Source organism: Pogona vitticeps, chromosome 4 (assembly GCF_051106095.1).
Source record: "Pogona vitticeps strain Pit_001003342236 chromosome 4, PviZW2.1, whole genome shotgun sequence".
NCBI lineage: Eukaryota > Metazoa > Chordata > Lepidosauria > Squamata > Agamidae > Pogona > Pogona vitticeps.
In genome coordinates, this window is record NC_135786.1 from 14108967 (window position 1) to 14133650 (window position 24684).

At 41.2% G+C, this 24684-nt stretch overlaps 2 protein-coding genes across 3 annotated transcripts in view; one reads left to right on the plus strand and one right to left on the minus strand.

The window, feature by feature from the left end:
• The first annotated feature begins 2 nt into the window (after positions 1-2).
• LOC110084734 (large ribosomal subunit protein uL15) lies at positions 3-8339 on the plus strand. Of its 2 annotated transcripts, none has more exons than XM_020804353.3 (5): positions 3-221; positions 3335-3398; positions 3770-3845; positions 5044-5218; positions 8124-8339. In XM_020804353.3, exons 1-5 carry the CDS (start codon positions 219-221, stop codon positions 8250-8252), a joined length of 447 nt encoding a protein of 148 aa, XP_020660012.1. In that variant the 5' UTR covers positions 3-218; the 3' UTR covers positions 8253-8339. The 2 variants fall into 2 exon arrangements, with proteins under 2 accessions (XP_020660012.1, XP_020660011.3); XM_020804352.3 differs by lacking the exon at positions 3-221 and adding an exon at positions 1709-2254.
• Positions 8340-10573: 2234 nt separating this feature from the next.
• Positions 10574-24684, minus strand: part of ZNF831 (zinc finger protein 831) — a 66737-nt gene continuing 52626 nt past the window's right edge. The window contains exons 4-6 of the mRNA XM_072996794.2: positions 18044-18204; positions 14521-14612; positions 10574-13318 (exon numbers count right to left, since the gene is read on the minus strand). Of these exons, the coding sequence (XP_072852895.2) occupies positions 12539-13318; positions 14521-14612; positions 18044-18204 (1033 nt within the window). The 3' untranslated portion in view covers positions 10574-12538. The remainder of the gene's footprint in view (positions 13319-14520; positions 14613-18043; positions 18205-24684) is intronic.

Consider the following 24684-nt stretch of genomic DNA (forward strand, 5'->3'; position numbering starts at 1 on the left):
GTGCTCAAAAGGCTGTCCCAGCCATACGGGATGGGAGTCCAGCGTCCAAAGTATCGCGAGAATATCTCTTGTCGGTATTGTTTTCTCTCTTCCCCCCCCTTCCGCCCCTTGGTCCGTTTCCTCCGCGCGTGCGCCTCACAAGATCTCGCGTTGGGCGCTTGGCTATGACTGAAATCTCGCGTGAGTAGCGGCTTCCTTTTCCTCTCGGAGCCCTCAAGATGGTAGGTAGAGGAGCGCCGCTTCTGTGTGGAGAGAGATTGCGGGGTGGGAGGGAGAGACGGCGACGGTTCGTCGCGTGGCCTCCTCACCTCACGGGACGGAAGGCCCGAATGGGTCTTCCTGTGAGGCGAGACCAGGCATCCCCCGGTCTGTCCTTTCCGGGGAGGAAGGGAATTGGAGGGGGGGGCTCGCCGCAGGGGCGCGAAACCTCTTCTCCCCGCTTTTGGACGGGTGTGTGTGTGTGTGAGTGCGAGGATTGAGACCCCCCCCAGTGGGCGGGAAGGAGAGATTTTTTTCCCAGCGGGAGAGAAGAAAACTGTTCAGGCCACACAGGCCGCGTGGCGAAGTCCAGCGTGGCGCGCAGGTTGGAGCCCTGGGCCAGCCGTGCGGGAGGCTCGAGGATCCCGCCCTCCTCACGGGTCACCGGGGCCCGTCGTGGCTTCCTCAACCCTTCCTCCTTGGCTTTGCCTGATCCCCGGTGCTTCTGCTGGAATTGTTGCCCTGGAGTGGTCGCAATGACCAGATAGGCGGGGTATAAATAGAATAAATAAAATTAAATTAAATTTTGTCGAGTCGGAACTGACTCCCCGCGACCCCAAGTGAGGTCCTTGAGGAATAGTTTTGCTAGTTTCATCCCATGAGCTTCCGTGGCAAGAGCCAATATTCGAACCCAGCTCTCCTGAGTCCTAGTTCCATCACTCTGTCCACTTCACAGTGGATACTTTTTGCTGGAATATAGGATGGGGAAGCTTTCTCTCCCCACCATTCATAATTTGGTCAGCCTTTGTTGTTTTCTTCATCCCCTTTCCTTTCCAAAACCACCACGTAGTTTTCCCTTAGGTGGTCCATTCCTGTGATTTGGTTGCCCTTTCCTAGTTCTTCTCAGTGCCTGTGAAAATGGGGGCGGGGAGAGATGCTGTTCTTAAAGGAAAAAGGAGAGGCTTAAGACCTAACAAGTTTTATGTAGTGTATGTGGATCACAGCCTGCTTATTCAGTAGCTTAAGAAATATGTTTAATGACTGCTTTTGTAGTTTCAAACATGCTTCTTTTTTCTGTTTATGCCATTGTCTTGGCAGTGTGTACCTGAGACTGAGAAACATTTAAAATTGAATTGCTGAGCTAGTGAAAACTCCATTGACCATTTATACATAACCTAAATTTTTATTAATAAATAAGCATCATTATCATGTTCTGCCAAGTCAATTCTGATTTATGGTAACCCTTTTTCAGGGTGTTCCAGAATACAGTGGTGCCTCGCTTAGCGATGTTAATCGATGCAGCAAAAATAGCTGCTAAGCGATTTCATCACTAAGCAATTTTTAAAAGCCCATAGAAACGCATTAAAACGTGTTTAATGTGCTCCTATGGGTTTAAAAACTAACCTTATGCGAAAATCCTCCATTGCGGTGGCCATTTTCGGTGTCTCTAAAGCGAGGCAAAACAGCAGGCAGCCATTTTGGAACCGCTGATCAGCTGGCCGAAAATGGGGGCTTTGCGATGATCACTTCCCTGCAATCACCGCAAAGCGAATTTTCCCCATAGGGACCATCGCAAAGCGATCGCTTTTGCGATAGCAAAAAGTCCATCGCAAAGCGATTTCATCACTATACGGAGCGATCGCTATGCAAGGCACCACTGTACACAGAAGTGGTTTGCCATTGTTTTCTTCTGGGAGCATCCTGGGACTGTGAAGCTTGCCCAAGGCAACACATGCTTGCTCTTCCCAGGATGCACACTGAAGAATCAAACTCCCAACCTTTTTTGCTCCATAGCCAGATCCCTAAAGCATGACCTATCCAATCAAGCTGTTTAATAGCTGTATCCAAAGGACATTTCCCTCAATGATCTTGTAGTGATATATCTGCCATACTTACACATTACATTTTCAAACCTGCACTTAAGACAACTTCAATGTACAGATAACATATAAAATGGCAATGTATGGGCTTTTGTTACATTTTTATAATGTATTTCATTTGTTTTTTCTTTTTCTTCCAAGGACTTCAAAGTGGTGAACATGGTTCCTCTTGCTCCGTATGGCTAAGAGCATATTCATATATATGTAATGTGATTCCTTTGTGTAACTGCTAATGTCAGACATGGGGTCATATTTTTAGAGCATTGGTTCCCAACGTTGAATCCCCAGGTGTTCTTGGACTACAACTCCCAGAAATCCTGGCCAGCACATAGTGATGAAGGCTTCTGGGAGTTTTAGTCCAAGAACATCGGGGGACCCAAAGTTGGGAACCAGTGCTTTATAGTAATGAACTTCACTGTGTATCCTTGAGCCTTGTCACAATCTACCAATTGAATCTACCACACATACAATTTTTTCTGAGGATTAAATGGATAGAGAATAATTACACTATTAGAGGGGAACTAAAAAGAGCTAGTACATTTGAAATTAATCATATACAGTGGGGTCTTGACTTGAGAACTTAATCCGTATTGGAAGGCGGTTCTCAAGTCAAAAAGTTCTCAGGTCAAATCTGCATTTCCCATAGGAATGCATTGAAAACCATTTAATCCGTATCTGCTCTTTTCCGTCCATAGAAACTAATGGGAAGTTGCTATTCCGCCTTCGACCACTAGAGGGGGATATTTTGTTTCTTTTTTTCTTAGGTCAAGAAAGGTTCAGGGAAGGCAGGGAAAATACAGTCCAGGCAGTACAGTACCAGGCAGTCCGAAGACTGTCTCCCAATCCACTCTCTAAACTCTGGGAGGAGTGAGGAAGCAGACAGGCACCCTTTTCACTGGCCAACAGTTAACTGAAAGTTCACTTTTTGCACTTTCCCTGCCTCCCACGTGGTTTTTTTTCAGTTCTTAACTCAAATCTAAGTACTTAAGTCAAGTCAATATTTTCCTATGAGAGCGGTTCTTAAGTCAAAATGTTCTTAACTCAAGCCGTTCTTAAGTCAAGACCCCACTGTACCTGTAGTTCAGAATACAACAGACAAAATACCAGCATGCTCACTAAAGTGAGGCTGGGCCCATAAACAGCAAAATAAGGTGGCAGGACCTCATGAATACTTTCCAAAGAGTTTTTAACTTTGAATCTTGCTGTGCCTGGTCTTCTGTGATTGTGTGTATGATTGACTTTTTTTCCCCATTAAGCCTTCAAGATTGAGGAAGACCAGGAAGCTGCGGGGACATGTCAGCCATGGGCATGGCCGTATTGGTATGTGTAGAAGGCAGCCTACCTGCTTTTAGATTACTTGGTCTATTGCTGCTTCATGTCGTCATAGCACCTTCTGCTTGGTTATCAGATGACTTAAACTTAAGAGATAAAGCAGACAAATGTGCTTGCAATTACTAGTTTTAGTTTTCCACCATTACCATTTTAAATTCTTCAATGTAGGTTCATTGCTTTGCTAAAATGAGTTTAGCCTGGGCCACTGAATTTACAGAAGCTTCTGAAGTCTGTCCTTTTAGGTCTTTTTCAATAATCCATCCTGTGTCCTCCTGCGCACCCTCCCTGCCCCATTTAGGGTGACACTGCTAATTCAGAGTAATTGCTGCATCATTTTATAATATTTGTTTTTCTCTTAGGCAAGCATAGAAAACATCCTGGAGGACGTGGTAATGCTGGGGGCATGCACCACCACAGAATCAATTTTGACAAATAGTAAGCAGTTTTTCTTTTCTCCCCATCTGATCATTTCTTCTGCCTTCTCATCCCTCAGAAGTAGATTATTAAGACTTTGTTCAGTGATGACATTTTTATTGAACTATAGAGAAAAACTGTTGTTAAAACTAACAAAATAATCCTGTGACTCAGCAGCCACTAGTAGATAGCTTGATGTTACATATATTTAATACACAAAAAGGTTTTACAGCATTGAAGTCACTGGAAATTCATATCTATGTGATGCATAGTGCGTTTACTTGACTAAGTCTAAATCAGAAACTTTAGCAGGTTGAAAATGCCACAACCAGATTTTTAACTGGAGCTGTTCACAGGCATCCTATAACTCCCATCACAACAGCTCTACTGGCTGTCAGTCCATTTTGGGACACAATTCAAAATACTGGTTTTGACCTATAAAAAAACTAAGCAACTTGAGCCTAAGCTGTCTAAAAGACCACATTTCCACTTATAAGTCTGCCTGAGTTTAAAACCACAGGGGAAGCTTTTCTCTTGGTCCCATCACCCTCACAAGTGTGTTAGTGGGGACCTGAGAGAGGAGCCTTATCGATCCCTGCTTCCAAACTGTAGAACTCCCTCCTATGGGAGGCTATGCTGGCCTCCCGTTTGCTCTCCTTCTACAAGCAGGCAGACTTCAGGCAGGCTTTTTCTCAGTAACTAGCTGCCTAAGAGGGAGATGTTAAAATGTGGATTTTAAAATGCATTTTAGAATGGTGTTAAACAGTTTTTATCCACTACTTTTTAACTTAATATTTGTTTAATATTGTAATTGTGTAATTAATATTTGTTTCAACATTGTAATTGTAGTTTTTAAAAACATTTTTAATATTGCAAGCCTGCTTGGATCCTTGAGGAGAAAGATGGGGTATAAATGTTTTTTAAAAATTAATAATAAATAAATGCTACAACATAACCGCCTAGAGTGATCGCAAGACCAGATGGGCAGGATACAAATCAAATCAAAGGATCCCTTGTTTTACTTGCCATTGTTCATCAATTGAGTGGGATAAAGGCAGTTTGGGTTCTAGAATCTGACTAGAACAGATCCAAATTAACATGTTTCAACAGAAAATGTTCCTCTAGCGAAGGCATGGTTGCTTGTTCTTTTTTGTTTGTTTGTTTTATTTTTAATGAATCATTCAGTGATTCCTCTTCATATAGTGTGTTGTCATTCCAGCCATCCTGGTTATTTTGGAAAGGTCGGTATGAGACATTACCACTTAAAGAAGAACCAGCATTTCTGCCCCATAGTCAATCTTGACAAGCTCTGGACACTTGTTAGTGAGCAGACCAGGCTCAAGTACGCCAAGCACCCAGCTGGGTTAGTGCCAGTTATTGATGTTGTACGATCTGTAAGTATCATTAAGATTTGTCTTTTTGACCTGTCCCTTTCAGTCATTCAGTGGCTATATCTAAATATTTGTAAACACATCTACAGTGGTGCCTCGCACAACGAGTGCCCCGTAGAGCGATGAATTCGCTCTACGGTGACGCTTTTGCGATCGCCAATGCAATCGCAGAGCGATGCCCCCAATGGGCGAAAATCGCAGAGCGAAGGTCGGTAAGCAGTTCGCTTACCGACCTTCACTTTGTGACCCGCCGATCAGCTGTTCCGCGGCTTCAAAATGGCCGCCGGAACAGCCGAAAGGGCCGGGCACAGCGTTTTCACGCCCTTGGTAAGCAAGGGGAGGGCGCAAAAACGCTGCCGGAACAGCTGAAATGGCTGCGCACAGCGTTTTCGCGCCCTCCCCTCACTTACCAAGGGCGCGAAAACGCTGCGGCCGGCCATTTCGCCTGTTCCGGTGGCCATTTTGGACCCGCCGGACAGCTGATCGCAGCCATTTTCGCACCCTCGTTCAGCGAGGGGAGGGCGCGAAAATGGCTGCCGGCCATCGGAGAAACATCGCTGAACGGTGAGTACAGCAGCCGATTGGAACACATTAAACACTGTTTAATGCGTTCCAATGGGCTTTTCTACCCCGCTCAGCGATGTTTCACACAGCGAGGGTTAATCCAGGACGGATTAACCTTGCTGTGCGAGGCACCACTGTATATACCTCCTGATATTTTAAGATGGGGTGAACAATGTTTGAGAAGTTAAATCGACTTTTACATGAAATTAGAATTGATTGGGGTTGCGGTGGAAAGATTTAGGGTAGCAAAATAGGCATTTTTGGATTAGGGACTCAGAAAGCCGCAAAAACCACTTTGAACACACATGGTTCCCAACCCCTTTTTAAAAGCTTGGAGATATCTGTAGAGTCTTCTTGGGTCAGAAGTTGTATAAGCACAAAATTACTTATTCTCTGTGAGCTGTCAAGTAGGCATTTTTCAAGAATTGTAAAGGTTTTAATATCAAGCAGCTCTTATACTTTGCTGTGAGAATTGTTTCTTGTTCCCATGTTATCTGAGGTTTAAGTTTTCAGGCCCCAAAGAAATGCTGTGGGTTTTTCTAGCTGAGACTTTAAAGTGTTTCACTGTATGTTACATTGATACACTGCAGCACTGGAGTCTAGATAAAAGTGTAGACCAGTGGTGATGAACCTTTTTGGGCTCGTGCACTGAAACTGGGGGGGGGGGGGGGAATGGGCGTGTGCCCCAGAAGCGGCGGTGGCGGACCCAGAAGTCACCCACCTTCCCCCTCTCCCCCCTAGGGGCTACCCCCTTCCTGCCCCCCACCTGTCCCCTCAGTACATCCCCTTTCCCTTCCCCCCCATCCTCCTTAGACACCCAGCCCATAGGTCTTCCCGTCAGCCCCCTATATGGCTCGTGTGCTGGCAGAAAGGGCTCCGTGTGCCACCTGTGACATGCATGCTATAGGTTCGCCATGACTGGTGTAGACTGGCTATATATTTAAGGTACAGATATGGGCTGAATGAAATGTGAAATACTGTTTTAAACGAGATTAGCGCAGTATCATAACACACTTGATTGTTATGATGTGCTTTGTTTCTCGAAGAGAAATTCCAGTTACAGATGGCTGTGATCTCAAGTCTTCTGCAGTCCATCAATATTAGTGACATTAAGTTTGTAACACAGAACATCTGGAACATGACCTTGAGAACTCTTGATATTACTGAAGAAAAACCACTGCTGTTAATAGATTGGGATGATGGCCATATTAACTTCAGAATACTATGTACATTTCTGTTGTACCTCTTTGTGGTGCAACATCAAGCACTTTAAAAATGCAGTGCAGAGTGCCAGAGCACAGTTCTTCGGATACATAACAGGGTAGTATCACCTTATTGGTAACAATGAGAATTGATAGAAACAATAGGTTATAAACCATTTTCTTAAATGTCAGTTCTGGGAGCCTTTGTAGAAGTTACATAACCATGCATGCTTTCAGCTTTTTAACCCTAGTATAGAGATTGCATTCAGTATACACACAATCACAACACTTGCTCAGGGATATAGTATGTTGACTATTTGGACTGTGTCCTTTTTGCAAATTTGGTCAGACTTCGTTTGTAGAGACTATGTAGTGTAGAATTACTGGCGTATACCGATAGAAACCTGAGTTTTTTGCCTTGGTGGTACAAACTGTATGTGTTCAGATAACTGTCAGTACAGTAGGACCCCATATCGATGGGGGATCAGTTCCATGATTTACTATGGATGCCTGAAACCGCAGATAACTTTTGTATATAACATATATACATAGGGAACGTGGTGGTGCTGCGAGTTAATCTAGTCACGCTGGCCATGTGACCATGGAAACTGTCTACAGACAAAACGCTGGCTACGGCTTGGAGACGGGGATGGCACCGCACCCTAGAGTCGGACACGACTGGACTAAATGTCAAGGGGAACCTTTTATCTTTACCTTACGTATAACGTACAAAGAGACAGGACAAAGACTGCAAGATGGTTGTCTCGTATATTGTATATAGAACTACAGTAAACTCCAGTTCTTCTGTGTGTTTTACTGCAGCCTTGTACAGAGCAGTTTTTAAAAATGCATTGTCAATATTTGACAAATGCTTCTATGATTTTTAAAACATGATGAAGTATCAAGCTCATGACTTTATGTGTGCCATTCTACACATTATTTTTGCAGTTTATATCCTATAGGCTTAGGAAGAGGATTAAACACCAGTTCTCATATGGCAGAAATTGTTACTGACAAGCACTTTACATGTAACTTTCTGTAATTGAGGAGGGAGAGGGGGAAGAGATCCTCCAGAATAATGTTAGTTGCACAAACGTCTGAACTGATTGACTAATTTGCTTGAATTATTTGTATCTTTTCAGGGATATTATAAAGTCCTGGGCAAGGGGAAACTGCCCAAACAGCCTGTAATTGTGAAAGCAAAATTCTTCAGCAGAAAGGCAGAAGAAAAAATAAAAGAAGTTGGTGGAGCCTGTGTGCTAGTGGCATAAGGATTTCTGTTTATACTTATGTTTAAATAAACCTTTTATCAGCTGTATGTTTTCTTGTTTTAATAAACAAATGAGAGAAAAGGCTAATTCTAGTATCTGAAGTATGCATTCCCTCATAACCTCAGCTTTATACATTATTATAACATGGATATACAGAATTGAAGACTCCTTGGAAAAGACCCCGATGTTAGGAAAGTGTGAAGGCAGGAGGAGAAGGGGGCGACAGAGGATGAAATGGTTGGACAGTGTCATCGAAGCGACCAACATGAATTTGACCCATCTCCGGGAGGCAGTGGAAGACAAGAGGGCCTGGCATGCTCTGGTCCATGGGGTCACGAAGAGTGGAAATGACTTAACGACTAAACAACAACATAGTGCCCAAATGTGTGGCAGCAGTGCTGTGGAGCTGCTTTTCCCTCACAATTCACTTTCAGAAAGGAGTGGTTTCAGCAGGTCCTCGTGCCTTTTCCATACGTGCCCTACCAGAACTAAAGGGTGGTATTTTGGCTTTAAATGCCTGTCAGAAAGCTCTGCAAGGTTCTTTTCCTTACATTACTACTGGGAGCCATCTGCACAGTGAAACTCCACTGCCATAGCAACTGAGCTGCAGATTGGAGTCCATGGTCTCCCTGCCCCCAGTTTTTTGTCTCTAACTTTGCCAGCCTCTGTTGTCTAGACAACCAAGCAGGCAGCATCAGCATGCTTCTTTGGCCACAGGCTGGCCCCAAGTGCCTAGCAGTATGACTATGAGCCACACGCATGGGTACAGACAAAAGGATCTGCTTCTAACACAAAACAGGATTAGGGTGGAAGAGTAAACTACGTTACATCTGTGAAATCTTGGAAATCGGAGGAGAGGAGCAAGATTTCCAAAGAACAGAACTTGATTTTTTACAAGTCTGATGTTGATTCTGGTTTCTCAGGAACTGTTGTGTTGCCTACTTTGGAATGTACAGTGGTGCCCCACATGACGATGATAATCTAGTCCATCAAAATTGCTGTACAGCGAAATCGTCGTGACGCAAAAAAAATCCCCATTGGAATGCATTGAAAACTGGTTAATGCGTTCCAATGGGGAAAATACCTGATCATCCTGTGAAGATCCTCCATAGGGCAGCCATTTTGAGAGTGCGGATCAGCTGTTTTTAATCGCTGCCTTCCGAAGCAAGGGTCGGAAAACAGCGGGAGGCCATTTTAGAAACCCGACGATCAGCTGGAAAGATTGTCGTCTAGCGAAAAAATAGGTCCCAAAGCAGGGACCTAATCGACGTAAAGCGAAAAAACCCCATAGGAACCATTGTTTTGCAATCGCTATAGCGATCACAAAAAAGTAATCGTCAAGCGATTTCGTCGTGCTGTGGGGTCGTCGTAAAGCAGGGCACCATTGTAGATTACTTGTCTTGCCTGGCTTGGGGCGGGGGTTAGTTTTGAGGGTTTGGTACCGTTTAACTTGGTCCATCATCCTAGACATGAATGAGGAAAGCCAATGTACATGGAGGATTTGGGTCTTTTCGGGTTTACTAAAAGAGCAGGGACCCAAAAATGAAAGCCACCCCACCCCCCAAAAATGAAAACAAACCAAGTTTTCCCCCTCCACACCCCTGCTGGCTAGCCATAATTCTGTTTCTTATCTATCACTACCATCAAGTAACAAAAGCCGGACAAGAAATGGATTTTACTCCAACCATAACAGTGCCTTGCTATCCTAGGATAAAACAGCAGATTTGAATTAGCTGTTCCATTTTGAAAGGAAAACATGCACACCAAAAAACAAAATAATTGTCTAGCTTATGGTACCATGAGCAACTGTCACAATTACTGCAGCATTGTAACAAGTAGAGAGTTTCATAGAGATAAAAAGGGAGGCTGTGAGCTTTATGTAAAACTGATTAAAACATCTAGAAAGTCTCTTAGAAATGAACAGGAGGTGACAAATGAACAGGAGGTATGTTGCAGCCGATCACCTATCCATTTTCCATTTGTTCAATTAAGCTCACTGTTTCTGTGTGCCATGGTGCATTCTAGGCTGTCTCTAACATTATATAACATTTTTATACCATCCATCTGGCCAAAGGCCAGTTAATAAATAGACACAAAGTCTGATAGCCCTATTTAAATGTTTATAATGTGGACAGAATGGGCATAGGTATGCTAGTTCTACCGATCCAGTATTCTAAACTGCACAGAGAAGCTGCACAAATAGATAGGTATCCCAGCTGCAGACTGTGTATGTCAGCATTTGATGCTTCAGAGAGAGAATTAGAAGGCTCTTCATCACTACATATTATTGTTAAATGCTCAGCAAGACAATGAGCTGCTGCTTTGTTTCTGGGTTCAGTATATGGGTTTGTTTTTTTAATTATCTTTTCACATCTGGACACCATCCTGATTAAAAGTGCTTACAATATCAGTTTTACAATCTGTCCCAGTCAAAGAAAAGGTTAATTACAAGTATCACACAAATGTTTCATTTGCTTGAAATACAGCATGAAAAAGTATTCCAAAACCTTACACAAAAGGTGAAATATAAAACTTCAATATAATAAAGACGAGCAACACTTCCAAATTAGCATTGTAGCAAATTTTCAAAGAAATGCAAAATAAATCTTACATGAGCAAAATGTCTGAACATTTTGCTCCTCTTCAAGGTATTTTACTGTTACATTAGTGCAACCCCTTTAAAAAACACTTGATAGAAAACCAAGAAAGTATTTTGTTTTCCATATATTCACACTTTGGTTTGCAAACCAATCACTTTCATTTGTGGCAAGAAACAAAATCAAACATCTTCCTTATTTTATCATAAATGACAGAATCCTCAAAATATGGATAGTGACACTGCTATCAGAAGAGTGAGGAAATACCACAGTAGAAAAGGCACAAAACACAAAGCAGGCCATGCTTCTGTTGTTTCTTACCAGGGAGCACGGAATATGTGCAGTACAAAAACGGTGTATGATGTCTTAAGATCGTAACCTCATGCAAAACTTTGATAGTAAGAAAAAAAGTTTCAGAAGACAAGCAGTACTAAACAGCTGAGAATAATTGCCTCTTTGAGGTCAAGGCAGAGTTGTTTCTTCAATGTCAATCTTCAAATTATAACAGTTCCTGTTCATCAGATGTGTCTTCAGGGGCACGAGTAAGAGAGACTGATGGGACAAAACTTGCAAAGAAACTTGGCGAAGCAAGAAACTACAGTAATCCCATTTTTGGGGGGCATTTCAACATGACCAAGTGATATCTTGCTTCAAGGAAACCATTGTGTTTAGTCGTTTAGTCGTGTCCGACTCTTCGTGACCCCATGGACCAGAGCACGCCAGGCCCTCCAATCTTCCATTGCCTCCCGGAGTTGTGTCAAATTCATGTTGGTTGCTTCGCAGACACTGTCCAGCCATCTCATCCTCGGTCGTCCCCTTCTCCTCTTGCCGTCACACCTTCCTAACATCAAGGTTTTTTCCAAGGACTCTTTTCTTCTCATGAGATGGCCAAAGTACTGGAGCCTCAGCTTCAGGATCTGTCCGTCCAGTGAGCACTCAGGGTTGATTTCCTTTAGAACTGATAGGTTTGTTCTCCTTGCAGTCCAGGGGATTCTCAAGAGCCTCCTCCAGCACCACAATTCAAAGGCATCAATTCTTCGGCGGTCAGCTTTCTTTATGGTCCAGCTCTCACTTCCATACATCACAACAGGAAAAACCATAGCTTTGACTATTCTGACTTTTGTTGGCAAGGTGATGTCTCTGCTTTTTAACATGCTGTCAAGATTCCTCCCAAGAAGCAGGCGTCTTTTAATTTCGTGTCTGCTGTCTCCATCTGCAGTGATCATGGAGCCCAGGAAAATAAAATCTGTCACTGCCTCCATATCTTCCCCTTCTATTTCCCAGGTGGTGATGGGACCAGTGGCCATGATCTTAGTTTTTTTGATGTTGAGTTTCAGACCGTTTTTTGCACTCTCCTCTTTCACTCTCATTACAAGGTTCTTTAATTCCTCCTCACTTTCTGCCATCAGAGTGGTATCATCTGCATATTTGAGGTTGTTGATATTTCTTCCGGCAGTCTTAATTCCGGCTTGGGTTTCATCCAGTCCAGCCTTCCGCATGATGTATTCTGCAAGGAAACCATTAACATGTAAATAAATGAACATCCTTGGCAACGCTATGCAGTACTTGAGGGCATGAATGGCTTTTCTGCTCTAATTTGTGACCAAAAAGCAGACCGATGACTGATTAAGCCTAAATGCTAATTCAGCTCATTCTGTTCCATGGTGAAACTTCAGTGTAGTCTATTTGTTATATTTCTATAACCAGTCTGTCTTCATCATCACTGCTGCTTGTGTTGTCATACTCCACATATGTTTGTTTGTTTGTCATTTCCATGCTTTGGGAAGATCTGCATTGTGGTCCAAGGCTAGCGACACAAGTAGAGGAGGTTTTGAAAGTAGGATTTTCAGGTTTAAGAAGCTTTTCGTGGCTACTGTATGGCTTCCTGGAGTACTTATTTTTGTCTGTACAACTAAGAGAGCTCTGTGTCTCCTGAACATGTCTTGACTTAGGTAAAGCTTTATTTGAAACTGATGTCTCAGTCAGCATCCTTGATCTGAGTGAAACAGAACACAGACTTTGTTCAGAGGGAGTGTGTTCATTTTTTGAAGACAGATATACATCCCCATCTGTGGGCTGCTCTCTTGCTCCCATGATGGGGACAGATGGCTCTAGGATAGTAAAGTGTTGATGCTTTGATTCCACCTTATTGCAGTCTGATTTTGAACCCAGAGAAATAGGATCTGTAGGCTGCAAATTCATAGTGTAATATGGATGGCTCTTGTTTGTATTGATATGTTCATAATTACAAGTCCCAACAGAAGGCCAAAGGTGGTCAGAATTCATATTTGGCTGTTGCTCTTTCTGCCATGTTTCTAAGGAACAAATCTCTTGGTGGCCTGCTTTTTGTGCTGGCGCATTACTGGCCAATGGGCAGGAATACTTTGGTATTGGTATATTTGGAACCGCAGAAATTCTTTGAAGAAAGAGGTTGCCACTTCCATGCTCACTTGCAGATCTAGGAACATCCTACCAGACATGGAAAAGGAAATAAATTATTAATTCGCCACTATAACACTTTAATATCCAAAACAATTTTAACAATTGTAAAAATTAAATGGTACTTTTAATGTATATAGATCTTTCTTATGTTCTTAAAGTCCAGTATACAGGGGAATGCTATCATTACTGCCTGCAGTATAATAGGCAGTATGCATATCAAACTAAGCTGCTGGACAGCTCATGTGTGACTTTGCTAATGTGTTTCTTTGCTTTTTTTCAATTCAGGAGCTTATAAAATGTTCTATACAGACTGGTATGTAATTTTACATATTAATTAGGTGTTTCTCTACCTCTTTACCATTGAATCTCGCCACTCTGTTCCTCAGCCTCATACCAATCCTGTGAAGTTCACAAACTGCTTAAGAATCTGTCTGCTATTCAACTGTGCTCTGGATCTTCTCCCTTGACTTTGAATCTTATCCTTCCAAGCTCTTCCTAACATAATCCTAATTTGCAAGGTACTTATTAGTCTACTGTATTTGCCGGTGTATAAGGCGACTGGGTGTATAAGACCACCCCCCCCAACATTCCCACTCAGAATGTAGAGTTTGTTATATACTTGTTGTATAAGACTACCCCCTCTTCCGCATGCGTGATTCTGCTTTGGCTGCATCATGGGGAGAGTTCCTTTTGCTCCTTTTGGTTCCTTTTCGGAGAGAGCCAGGGTTTGCTGGAAGAAGGAACAGCAGAGAGGCGGCAGCCATTTTGGAGAGGCGGCAGCCATTTTGAGAGGCAGCAGCCATGTGGTCGCATCTCAAAATGGCTGCCGCCTCTCTGCTGTTCCGATTGTCAGCTGTTCGGCGCTAGAGTCAGGCTGTTCCCAGGCTAGGAGCAGGGCTCTACTCGGTCTTACTACCAGCTAAGTGACTTCGCTGGGAGAGGGAGGGTTTGCTGGACATGCACCTGGCATACAAGACGAACCCCCACCTGGAGGCATGTTTTTCAGGGTCAGAAAGTCATCTTGTAGGCCGGCAAATACGTTATATTACAGAAGGTCTTTGACATTCACTAGCTCAAAAATATGAACAACCTCTTGGGTTTTTTAGATTTGGGTTTTTAATACTGTTCCTTGATAAGTGACTAATAAATCAGCTACTCGTCCATTCAGATTATTAGTTTGAGCTAAAGTTATTGGAGTTATCAAATGCTCTTTCACAGTCACTCCTTACTTCTTTCATCTTATCCTCTTTCACAGGGGAAGATGCCTTTTCATTAACGACATAAGAAGCCTCCTGTGGATTTTCACCATTTTCATCATTTCCTGTTTGGGAAGAAAACACCAACATAACTTGCTTAGTTTGATTGTGCGACTTTACTGATTTTCTTTTTCCATCTATTGTGAGAGTTGGGCAAGTGCCACGGTTTCTGTTTAGGTTTGATTCATAGAAACTGATGACCAAGGACTCAATTGCCAAAATTCTGTTGCTTAGAATAGTAAATGGCCCACTGACTCAATGAGGATTTGGAATCAATTCCTCTGTAAATTCCAGTGATTCAAATGGGGCAATTCTATATGTAACTTACTTTAGCATATTAAGTTATAGTTGCAGTAAGCCCACTTGAATCAATGGAACAAATGGAAGAGTTATCTCATTAAATCTCCACTAATTCGACTGACCTACTCTAGTGTGCTTTACTACTTGAAACAGTAGGATTTTGGCCAATATGTTTGACTATAACAATCTATTTTACCAACCCTGTGAAGCTGTCTAGGCTAACAGGCATGACTTCCCAAGAATACCCCCTGAACTTCAGGCCTCAACAAAGATCTAAATGAGTTTGTGTGTCCAGTTCCAACATTCCTATCTGCACGTTACAGCCAATTTCATATTATGACTATAAATACCAATACTGTGGCTTCCTTGAGAAATGGCTATAAATCGACCAAAGAAAACATTCTGAATCCAAAACAAACTGAAAGGAGTCATTTTCTCTATGTCTTCCTTAACATAACTTTTCTGAAGAAATAAGCTGATAACAGAGTGGAGCAGTAACAATATAAAGCCGATATACATTAATACAATATCCAGATGCTGACAGGATACCAACCTGATTGCCTTTATGAAAATATCAGAAGCAAATGTTGATACCTGTCTAAATCTTCCTACAGCCATAGGTACTCCATACTCACAGCATCAAATCAGTGCTAGGAGAACCTTGCTTTAAGTATGTCTGATATGAAAAGGACATCAAAAACAAATGTTTTGTTTTATTTTTTATCAAATTTTAATTATGAAAGATTAGTTAGAAGAAATTTTAAAAACAGGACGTGGGAAAATCCCCCGTAAGAAAAACTACACATGTCCGGTGTTCTGAAGAAAAAAGACCAACTGCTGCAATGTCTGGATATTGACCCCATTGCAACTGGATTAGAAATGGAAGAAAAATAATGGAACATTCTAAAGGAGTAAGGCACAGATAAAAAGTAGCCAAATAATGTATTGTTGCCTCTATTAGCATCTTTTTTTTCTTAACATTATGGAACTACTGACCAAAATGAACCAACAAAGGATAACGTCTACCTGCTACTTATTTCTCTAACTTGCAGTATATTTTCCTATCCTTATGATATAAAAAGATCTCTCTCTCTCTCTCTCTCTCTCTCTCTCTCTCTCTCTCTCTCTCTCTCTCTCTCTCTCTCTCTCTCTCTCTCTCTCTCTCTCTATATATATATATATATATATATATATATATATATATATATATATATATATATATATATATATATATATATATATATAATTGCCTGAATTACTGTATAAAGCTATCTGAACAACAAAGAGATGGAATTATAGAGTGTGGTACACACATTTATGCTGGCTTCTACCCTACAGCAATATGAAAGCTTGGTGTGGTAGATATCCAAACTAGAAAAACGAGCTCACACTGTACCAGTCGCTAATTTAAGTCTCCAAGGAAACTAATGCCAAGGAGACAAAATGAGATGATTAAGAAGATCTAGAAAAAGGGAAAGGCTGTGCCGAAACGGAAAGTAATCCAAGTCTCCACTTCAGCTCAGAGACAGATGGTATATACAATGCATCTGAACACATGCACCATATATATGGCTTAAAGGAGTTTTAAGAATCAAAATACCCATTACATTCAAATTTAATATTCTATGAAGGCACTCATGAAACAGTCTTCATATATTTTAGCACCAGACATCTATGCAGTTTAAATTTTTTGTTTTCCTCCTCAGTCAGACAGAATGATTTTAGCAATTCTACGTATTTTTTTATTTAAAGAAGCGGGCTAAAAATCAATATACTCAACACCTTTCAACTGCATCAAGTGGGATTTAGAAATGCTCTTGTTGATTGGGATTAAGAATGTAGTTTCCTAAGCTTAACTTGTATTCACTGTACCCTAAAAATCTTTCTTATAAACCAACTAGATTTATTAATTGCTACTATCAATTTAGAGATGAAGGTGATGAAGCTACTCAGTGAGGGTACAGGGGTAGCCTTTAGCACCAGAAGACAACAATATACAATTTTTTAGGTGTGAGGGACCTGCTGGTCATACTTTCATTTATAGGTTGCATTTACATCTCTCCTTTCCTCCAACAAAGTAAAGGCAACATGCCTGGCTCCCCTGCCAAACTCACCTTGAGGTAGATAAAATGATTAGCTAAACCACCTATTCATCCAAGCTACATGTCACCTACTGTCATCAGTGGGGATAAAGATCTACACCTCTCAAATCCCGATCCAACTTTTTGTCCAAAGTGACAATGCCTTTCTCAGCACAATATATTTTGGGCCTTCCCTCATTCTTACTCTATTTTCATGTACACGCTGCTCTTCTGTTGTAAGAGACTCAGAATGTTGTACATCAAAATTTAATAAAATTAAAATAAAACATTTCACATAAATGGTAAAAATGGAAAAAAATTAAAGTCCTCTGGATAATTTCATATTATAGTTATTATTATATAATAACTGCTTACCACATAAATAGTAGAACAGCAGTTTACTGCTATCTAAAGGCCTGCCAAAACAATTCTGCTTACATCCCCCCTCCTGCAGGAATATGATACTTCGCAGGGATGCAGAACAAGAATTCCGAAACACAGCGACAGCAACACAAAAATATTTTTTCCTAACATATGCAAAGCCTTTAAAATTTGGTGCCTTTGTATACTGTGATCCATTCTGATTACCAACTGTTCTTCATACATAGCTCCCACGCCTAAATACATGTAATACAAAATAAGCCCCAGTGAAAACAATTCATGTATAAGATTTCACTAACAGGTGTAAGATGGACAGCATAATACAAAGCACGTCTACTCAAAATTAAGCCCTACCAAATTTATTCTGATTTAACTCCCAAATGAACGTGTGCTGAATTACAGCCCAAAGATTTGTGTTCATTTTCTTACATTTAAGGAAAAAAAACAACACCTTGAGTGGATTAGTCTTTCACAGAATTACTGTATTAGAAAAATAAAATAAAATAAAGGAGTGATTTTCAGGAGATAAAAGAACATCAAAAATATTTGTCAATGGAAGTAACAGTTTGTGTGAACATGGCCCAAACTAGGTAATTCTGTCAGCTACATGCACTATACAGATACGGTTGTTCAGCAATTGAGCTCTACAAAAAGCTCATGGAGTCCATATGATCTAGGTGCCATTCTGCTAGATCATTTTTTTTTCTCAATATGAAACAGAATTCCAATCTTACCTTGAAAAGCTGCTGGAGAACAAAGGCATTTCAGGCAGTGTTCATGGCTATTAGGTGAACGGGAACTGGGAGCTTCCAGGACCCTGGCACTTGTCCAGCGCGGCTTGCTTGGCTGTTTGGTTTTCAGCAGAGTGCATCTGTGTCCGTAATTCCCTTTAGATCTATAGTGTAAAACAAATGTATTATCTCTGTTTTTTTTTAATTTTCCATCTCCTTTAGGGTCCAAACAGAATCATTCTTTTCCTGTGTCTTATTTCTGCTTAGTATGATAGAGAACATTACAAAAATATATCTGTGAAGATTCTCAGTCATCCAGGTGAGGTTATCTGGAAGTTGAGTCAAGGTAACTGGAATTAATTCTTATGAGGTTGAAACATTTTGCTACTCATCCAAGTAGCTTCTTCAGTCTGAGGAGAGCTGGTAGGGGATTCCTAATATACAGTAACTTCAGTCAAATGTTTGGCTTACAACTGTGCAGACATGGTTTGTATACAAATCCTACAATTAAAAAAACCTGGCCTGGCAAATATGGATTTTTAAAATAGGAATATGTGGTGGGAAAATATATATATAATTTGAATGGGATGCAAAAGTGTTGCCCTAAAACTTTAAAAGTCCTTTTAAATTGTGCCTCAGAGAGGTGCCTTAAAAGTGAATGCCTTATTGAAAAGCTATAGCTGGAAATAAAAACAAAACATGGCTATTTGTTCTCGTACACAAAGAACTAATAAGATAAGGTGGCAGAATCAAGTTCATTGAGTTTCATGAAAAAGTAAACAATGATGCTTATGTTCTGTGGACAATAACAGAAAAAAAGAAGTGAAGTTTATTTTACTGTTTGCGTTACATTTGCCTATAGAGAATCTTCACAGATATTTTGTCTATAGAATGAAACTCAACAAAGAAATAGATGTGGAAATCTGTGTAGAACAAATGAGAATAGCCATATATTGTAAAACAGAAGAAGCTTTTATAGAATGGTGTAAAAGGAGAAAAAAAGATAAATGTTATTTTAAGTAGTTTGCTTCCTGATAAGCAAGAAGAAAAACAAGTTTGTTTTATATGCTTTCAGCCTCATAACAAATAACTAATACTGTAATTCCTAAATGTAGTGTGATAACAATGAGGAGTATGAACTCATATGATATTCTCTAATATTTATGTATGAAACATTTTAAAAGTAAAGGCATGTAACAGTAATTCAGGATGCACTGCCCAAATATGGTATTAAGGAAGTACTCCAGATGGAGGCATTTTCCCAAACTAGGAGTCACCTTGGCTACTACCTGACTCATATCCTAGCTGAGCTGAAACACAGCTGTCTGGACAGGCTGATATTGCTTACCCAAGGCAACCCAATCCTTTGAAGATTCATGTTTCTGAGAGAGCTAAAGCTCTATGTCATGATGTTTTGACCCAAAACATCAACAGTATTTAAATAGAGACCCCTATTATGTTTACGGAACATCTCAAAGGGAGTGAGGACATCTCAAAGAGACGTCTTCCAAGAAACAAGGCCAACTGCTTTTTGCAAACAAATGGGAAGATGCATATGGCCCGAGAGCAGCCAAGATAGACATGGGAATAATATAAAGGCTGTGGTGAGCTTTTCTCTTCTAGAGAAAATATTTGTCTGTGTATTAACATGTTTAGAGCCAAGTAATGCTTTTTAATTTTGTATATTTTTTACTTTTAAAAGTTTAATCACTTTTCCATGCCTGTCACTGAAAACTATAAGGCTTTTTGCTTTTTCTGATTTTCTTCTTAATAGCCTATGCATTCCTGTGTTTTAATGCTTTTGTATTTTTGATTCAAACATGTCTAAGTTCTTGTTTGGATTCTGCACAGCTGTAAGCATGCAACTGATGTCTTTTCTGACCCAAGTGTTTGTTCAACAAAGCTTAAGTTCAGTTTTCATGGATTTTAAAATATTTTAAACCTATTATTTTTGCATGTCTGCATGACTTTTGGAATTAACCATATATACCTACAGTTTTTCTTCATAACTTTTTGGCTATCTTGGAGAGATTTTTGACTTTGCTACTTTTAAGCATGGAACGTAGAAATGATGTAACTAGAACTTGCATAGAATTTACAAGTTCCGGAGTGGCCTGGAATTACTGCAACAGTGAAGACACTTATAATTACATACCCACATGAGTTTACAAACAGCTCGTGATTGATTATTTGGTTTCATTCTGGTATTAACCCTTTACTGGGATAATGTCAGCTGTGACAAATCATATAATCTGTTCCCTTTGCCTGGGAGGGCTGTAAATCCGATAGGACTCCTAGGGGGGTCAGTTGTCCCAATCAAGACCTGACAGGCCAAAATCCTGTCATTAATGCCTGCGAAAATAATGCAAATGTCATAACTTCTGAAGGCGAATTGTGGCAAGTTGAGAAATCACCAGCTGAAATCCAGTTGCTTAGTGTAGTAAGTCAAACTAGAGTAGGCCCGCTGAATCAATGAGGATGTGGTGAGTTAATTCCTCTGTAAGTTCAATTGATTCAAATAGGCTTACTCTAGTTTGCCTGTTTTAGAATTCAGTCCAGTTAAACTGACTCACCACATCCCCATTGATTCCATGGGTCTATGCCAGTGCAACTTACTATGCAACAGGATTTCATCCATTGTCTAAGGCTGATGGTCTAGCAGCACAAACAGGATTTTAGCCACTGTGACATATGTTTTGTACTGACTTCTGCAACTCAGCATGTGAAGGAGACAGTGATTTCTTAACTTGTGACAACATGCTTCCAAAAGTTGTGCTATTTGAATTATGCTAGCATAAAATCTCAGTAGGATTTTGGCCATAAATTTAACAGTTACGAATGTTTATGGAGTCTATTTGTGGAATTCATGAGGGCAGCAATAAGACCATAGTTGAAAAAAAAAAACGTCCTTGGATCCCACGGATAATTACTGGGCTAGAGCTAGTTGTGGCTTCTCAGCACCTGGGGTTCTTGGATGAGACAGGTTATTTAGATCCATTTCAATCTGGCTTCAGGCCTGGTTATAGAACGAAGACTGCTTTAATTGCTTTAATGGATGACCTATACCCAGAACTGGACAGGGCAAGTGTATCCCTGTTAGTTATGCTGGATCTCTTGGTGACTTTTGATGACATCGACTACAACATCCTTCTGAGCTGTCATTCTGGGATGGGACTTAGAGGCTTTGTTTTACAGTGCTTCCGATTCTTCCTGGAGGGCAGAACTCAGAAGGGGATGTTGGGGGACTCCTGTTCAACACTTTGGCCTGTGGCATCCCTCGTGGTACTGTTTTATCTCCTATCCTATTTAACATCTACATGAAACCACTGAAAGGGGTTGTCTGGAGTTTTGCAGTTCAGTGCCACCAGTATGATGACGACACCCAAATCTCTCTCTCCTTTCTATCTGGCAGCTGTAACCCATTCCTTGAGAGGTCTGATCTGGCCACGATGAACATGCCTTAGTTACATCTCAGCTGGACTACTGTAATATACTCTATGTGGGGCTGCCTTCAGAAAGTTCAGTGGGTCCAGATTGCTAACAGGGGCTGATCATAGGAATCACATAAGCTCCAGTGTCTGCCAATCCATTTCCAAGCACAAGTCAAAATGCTGCTTATAACCTATAAAGCTCTAAACAGCTTAGGTTCTAGCTATCTCAAGGCCTCTGTCTACCTTTATGAGCCTGCCTGGATGTTATGATCATCAGGGGAGGCCTTTCTTGTGGTCCCACCACTATCACAGGTGTGTTTTGGTGGGGACACAGGAGAGGGCCTTCTCTGTTTCTGCAGCGAGACTCTGGAAGTCTCTCCCCCACAGGTTGCAATGCTGACCCCATCTTTGCCGTCCTTCCACAAGCAGGGAAAGGCGTTTCTCTTCAGGCAGACTTTCCTTTAAATGACTGGTTTACAAAGGGTTTTTTTTAAGGGCTTTTTTTTTTTACTTGAGCTTTTAATATTGCTCTATTTGTGATCTTTTAATATATCTGCTCAATACTTTTTTAAATATTGTAATAATTTATAATTTAGCTTTTAACTTCGTTTCTTTTAATATTGTAAGCTGCCTTGGATCCTTTAGGACAGGGGTCCCCAACCTTTTTCACTCTGTGGAGAGGCTGGGGAAGGTGGGGCACCCCCCACGCGCATATGCATGCATGAATGAGCACACATGTGCATGTGCAAATGGCAGTGCAGTGCTCACATAGGCGCGCTGGAGCGCACACACATGCACAAATCAGCTATGTGGGGGATGGATGTCTGTCTCCGTGGCCTGGCCCAGCTTAGGCCACGGACCAGCACTGGGCCGCAGACCGGGGGTTGGGGACCTCTGCTTTAGGAGAAATTTTTGCATCACATTTTATCAATATGAATTCTATTATGTGGTCTATTGCCTGGATCAGTAAGTGTCCCTCTCACTGAAATGTGACCTGTCCTATTCAGAAATTCCTTCAGAGCAAACTACAGGCAGGAAGCATAGATTTAAAGTCTCCTAACTTTCCCCACGTCTGATTACCAGGACCTTGATCCAGCTTTAGCCCCTCGGGCTAAAAATCAGTTTTTACATAGGGACAGAATGCCACAGTAAGGCTACAAACAGGTTGTCTGCAAAACATAACAGTGCAAGACATACACCAAGAAACAATGGAAAACCTTATTTCTACAGATTATGTCATTTACTAGATCCTTATATGGAACCTACGAGCTTTTAGTTGCTATATAAAATAATTTTTAGTTGCCATGAATTTATACCCTTAAAAACCTATTTCTGATCATTAGAAGGGCAGCAGAACATATTATTAAAGGAACATAAAATTTGAAAATAGCAAGGTGGAATAAAGAAAACTTATCAGTTATGTGCAATTAGAATACTGTATACAAGTTAGCTCTGGCTAGATGCAATATTCAACACTAAAAATGTCATCTCATTTTTCAAATAGCCATATGGATGCTAGGTCTGTCAAATCTGATTTTTCTCCCCTACCACCACTCGTTCACCCTGGATTTCTGCACATTTCCCCACAAACAAAAACTGTATGTTTTTATTTGGGGATGGAGCTGTAATGGTTCAATCACCCTGAAGATTAAGCCTCAACACATTTTGCCTCAGTAAAATAAAAATCCTGTGTTCCAGTGAAACAACCCATAGCATTACACCTAATCAACTCATACTTGAATTTAGCTGCTCAGGGTTCTAAAATCCTAAGACATATTCTATGGGCGTATGTCTACACTGGAACGCTGAATCAGAAGGACTTGGCATTACTTCAAAGCCTGTATTGCATTTAAATCATCCTCAGGGTTTTCACAGGGGCTGTGGAACGTTTGCTTTTTTTTTTTTTTTCAATTTTCGCACTGGACACATTGCAACTGGCATTCCAGCCCGCAACCCCCCCCCCTTCTTTCCTTCCTCCCTCTAGTTCCACCTTTCCTTTTATGGTTTGTTGTTAAAGCAACTTGGTTTTCAAATGCATAAATTAAATGGCATCCTCTTTCATTTCAACTTGCTTGTTTTCTTTTTCCTGCCCCTTTAAAAATGTATACATGCAGAGATGATCCAGCACTAAAGCCAAATGCAATAAAATAGAAATTAAAAAATCAGGACTACCACGGAGAGAAGAGAGCATGGTGGGGAGGTGTTCACTGGATATTGTTACACCCCATCTTAGCATTCACCTCTAAAAAAACTACTTTCCCTGAAGCATACCTGTAAAATGTTAACATTTTAGACATAATTAGAATAATCTGAATTTACACAGATTCACAAAATCTAACATTAAGCAGTTTGCCCAAGTGATTATGGCTTGGAAAGTAAGAAACCTCCACTGAACTGTTGTCTGGATGCCAGGATGTTGTGGGTTTAGGGAAGGACAAGAGTTGCAAGTGTTTCTTGAAATGGTTCAGGGAGACGCACAGAATGGATATGTGCCTGCACAAAAATGTACCACTGTTTGCAAACAAGCCGGGCAGAATTTCCCTGGCTCTCAGCCACGCTTTCTTTCTGGGGATCCCAAGTGGCTTGGGAGAAGAGAGGTGAACACTGGTGGCTACAGACATGCCCCCATCTTTACAACAACACCTGATCGTAACTTCCAGGCATGAAAAAAGTTTCAGCCCTTTATACCGTGTTTCCCCAAAAATAAGTCAGTGTTTTGTATTAATTTTTGCTCCAAAAAAACACAGTAGGGCTTATTTTCAGGGGATGCTTTTTTTTCATGTACATGTATTCAAATACAGTCATGTCCTCGTCTTCTGGTTGCTGCACAAGGGTGGAGGGTTGTTAGGCATCCTTCAGTCTCGAAAGACTATGGTAGCGTGCTCTGTATGGAGGGCTTGGAACAGCGCCTCGTGTGGCTGAGAAGGCCAATTCGAGAGTGACAGTCCCTTCCACACTGAAGACAAATCCAGTCTGTCCCCTGTCCGGCTCCCTGGTTTTGCTGCTTTTGTGACTTCCTCTTTGCCTCGGCCTGCTGGGCAAGGGTCTCTTCAAACTGGGAGAGGCCGTGATGCACCGCCTGCCTCCAGGCTGAACGCTCAGATGTCAGGTTTTCCCATCTGTTGAGGTCTATTCCTAAGGCCTTCAGATCTCGCTTGCAGATGTCCTTGTATCGCAGTTGTGGTCTCCCTCTGGGGCGCTTTCCCTGCACTA

Bases quoted from the DNA above. Each gene is read 5' to 3' on its own strand.
- LOC110084734 (XM_020804352.3), top strand. From the start codon at position 2,162: ATGGGCTTTTGTTACATTTTTATAATGTATTTCATTTGTTTTTTCTTT. The intron at 2,255-3,334 runs GTATGGCTAAGA...TTCCCCATTAAG, and splicing joins AACATGGTTCCTCTTGCTCC to CCTTCAAGATTGAGGAAGAC. The intron at 5,219-8,123 runs GTAAGTATCATT...GTATCTTTTCAG, and splicing joins TTATTGATGTTGTACGATCT to GGATATTATAAAGTCCTGGG.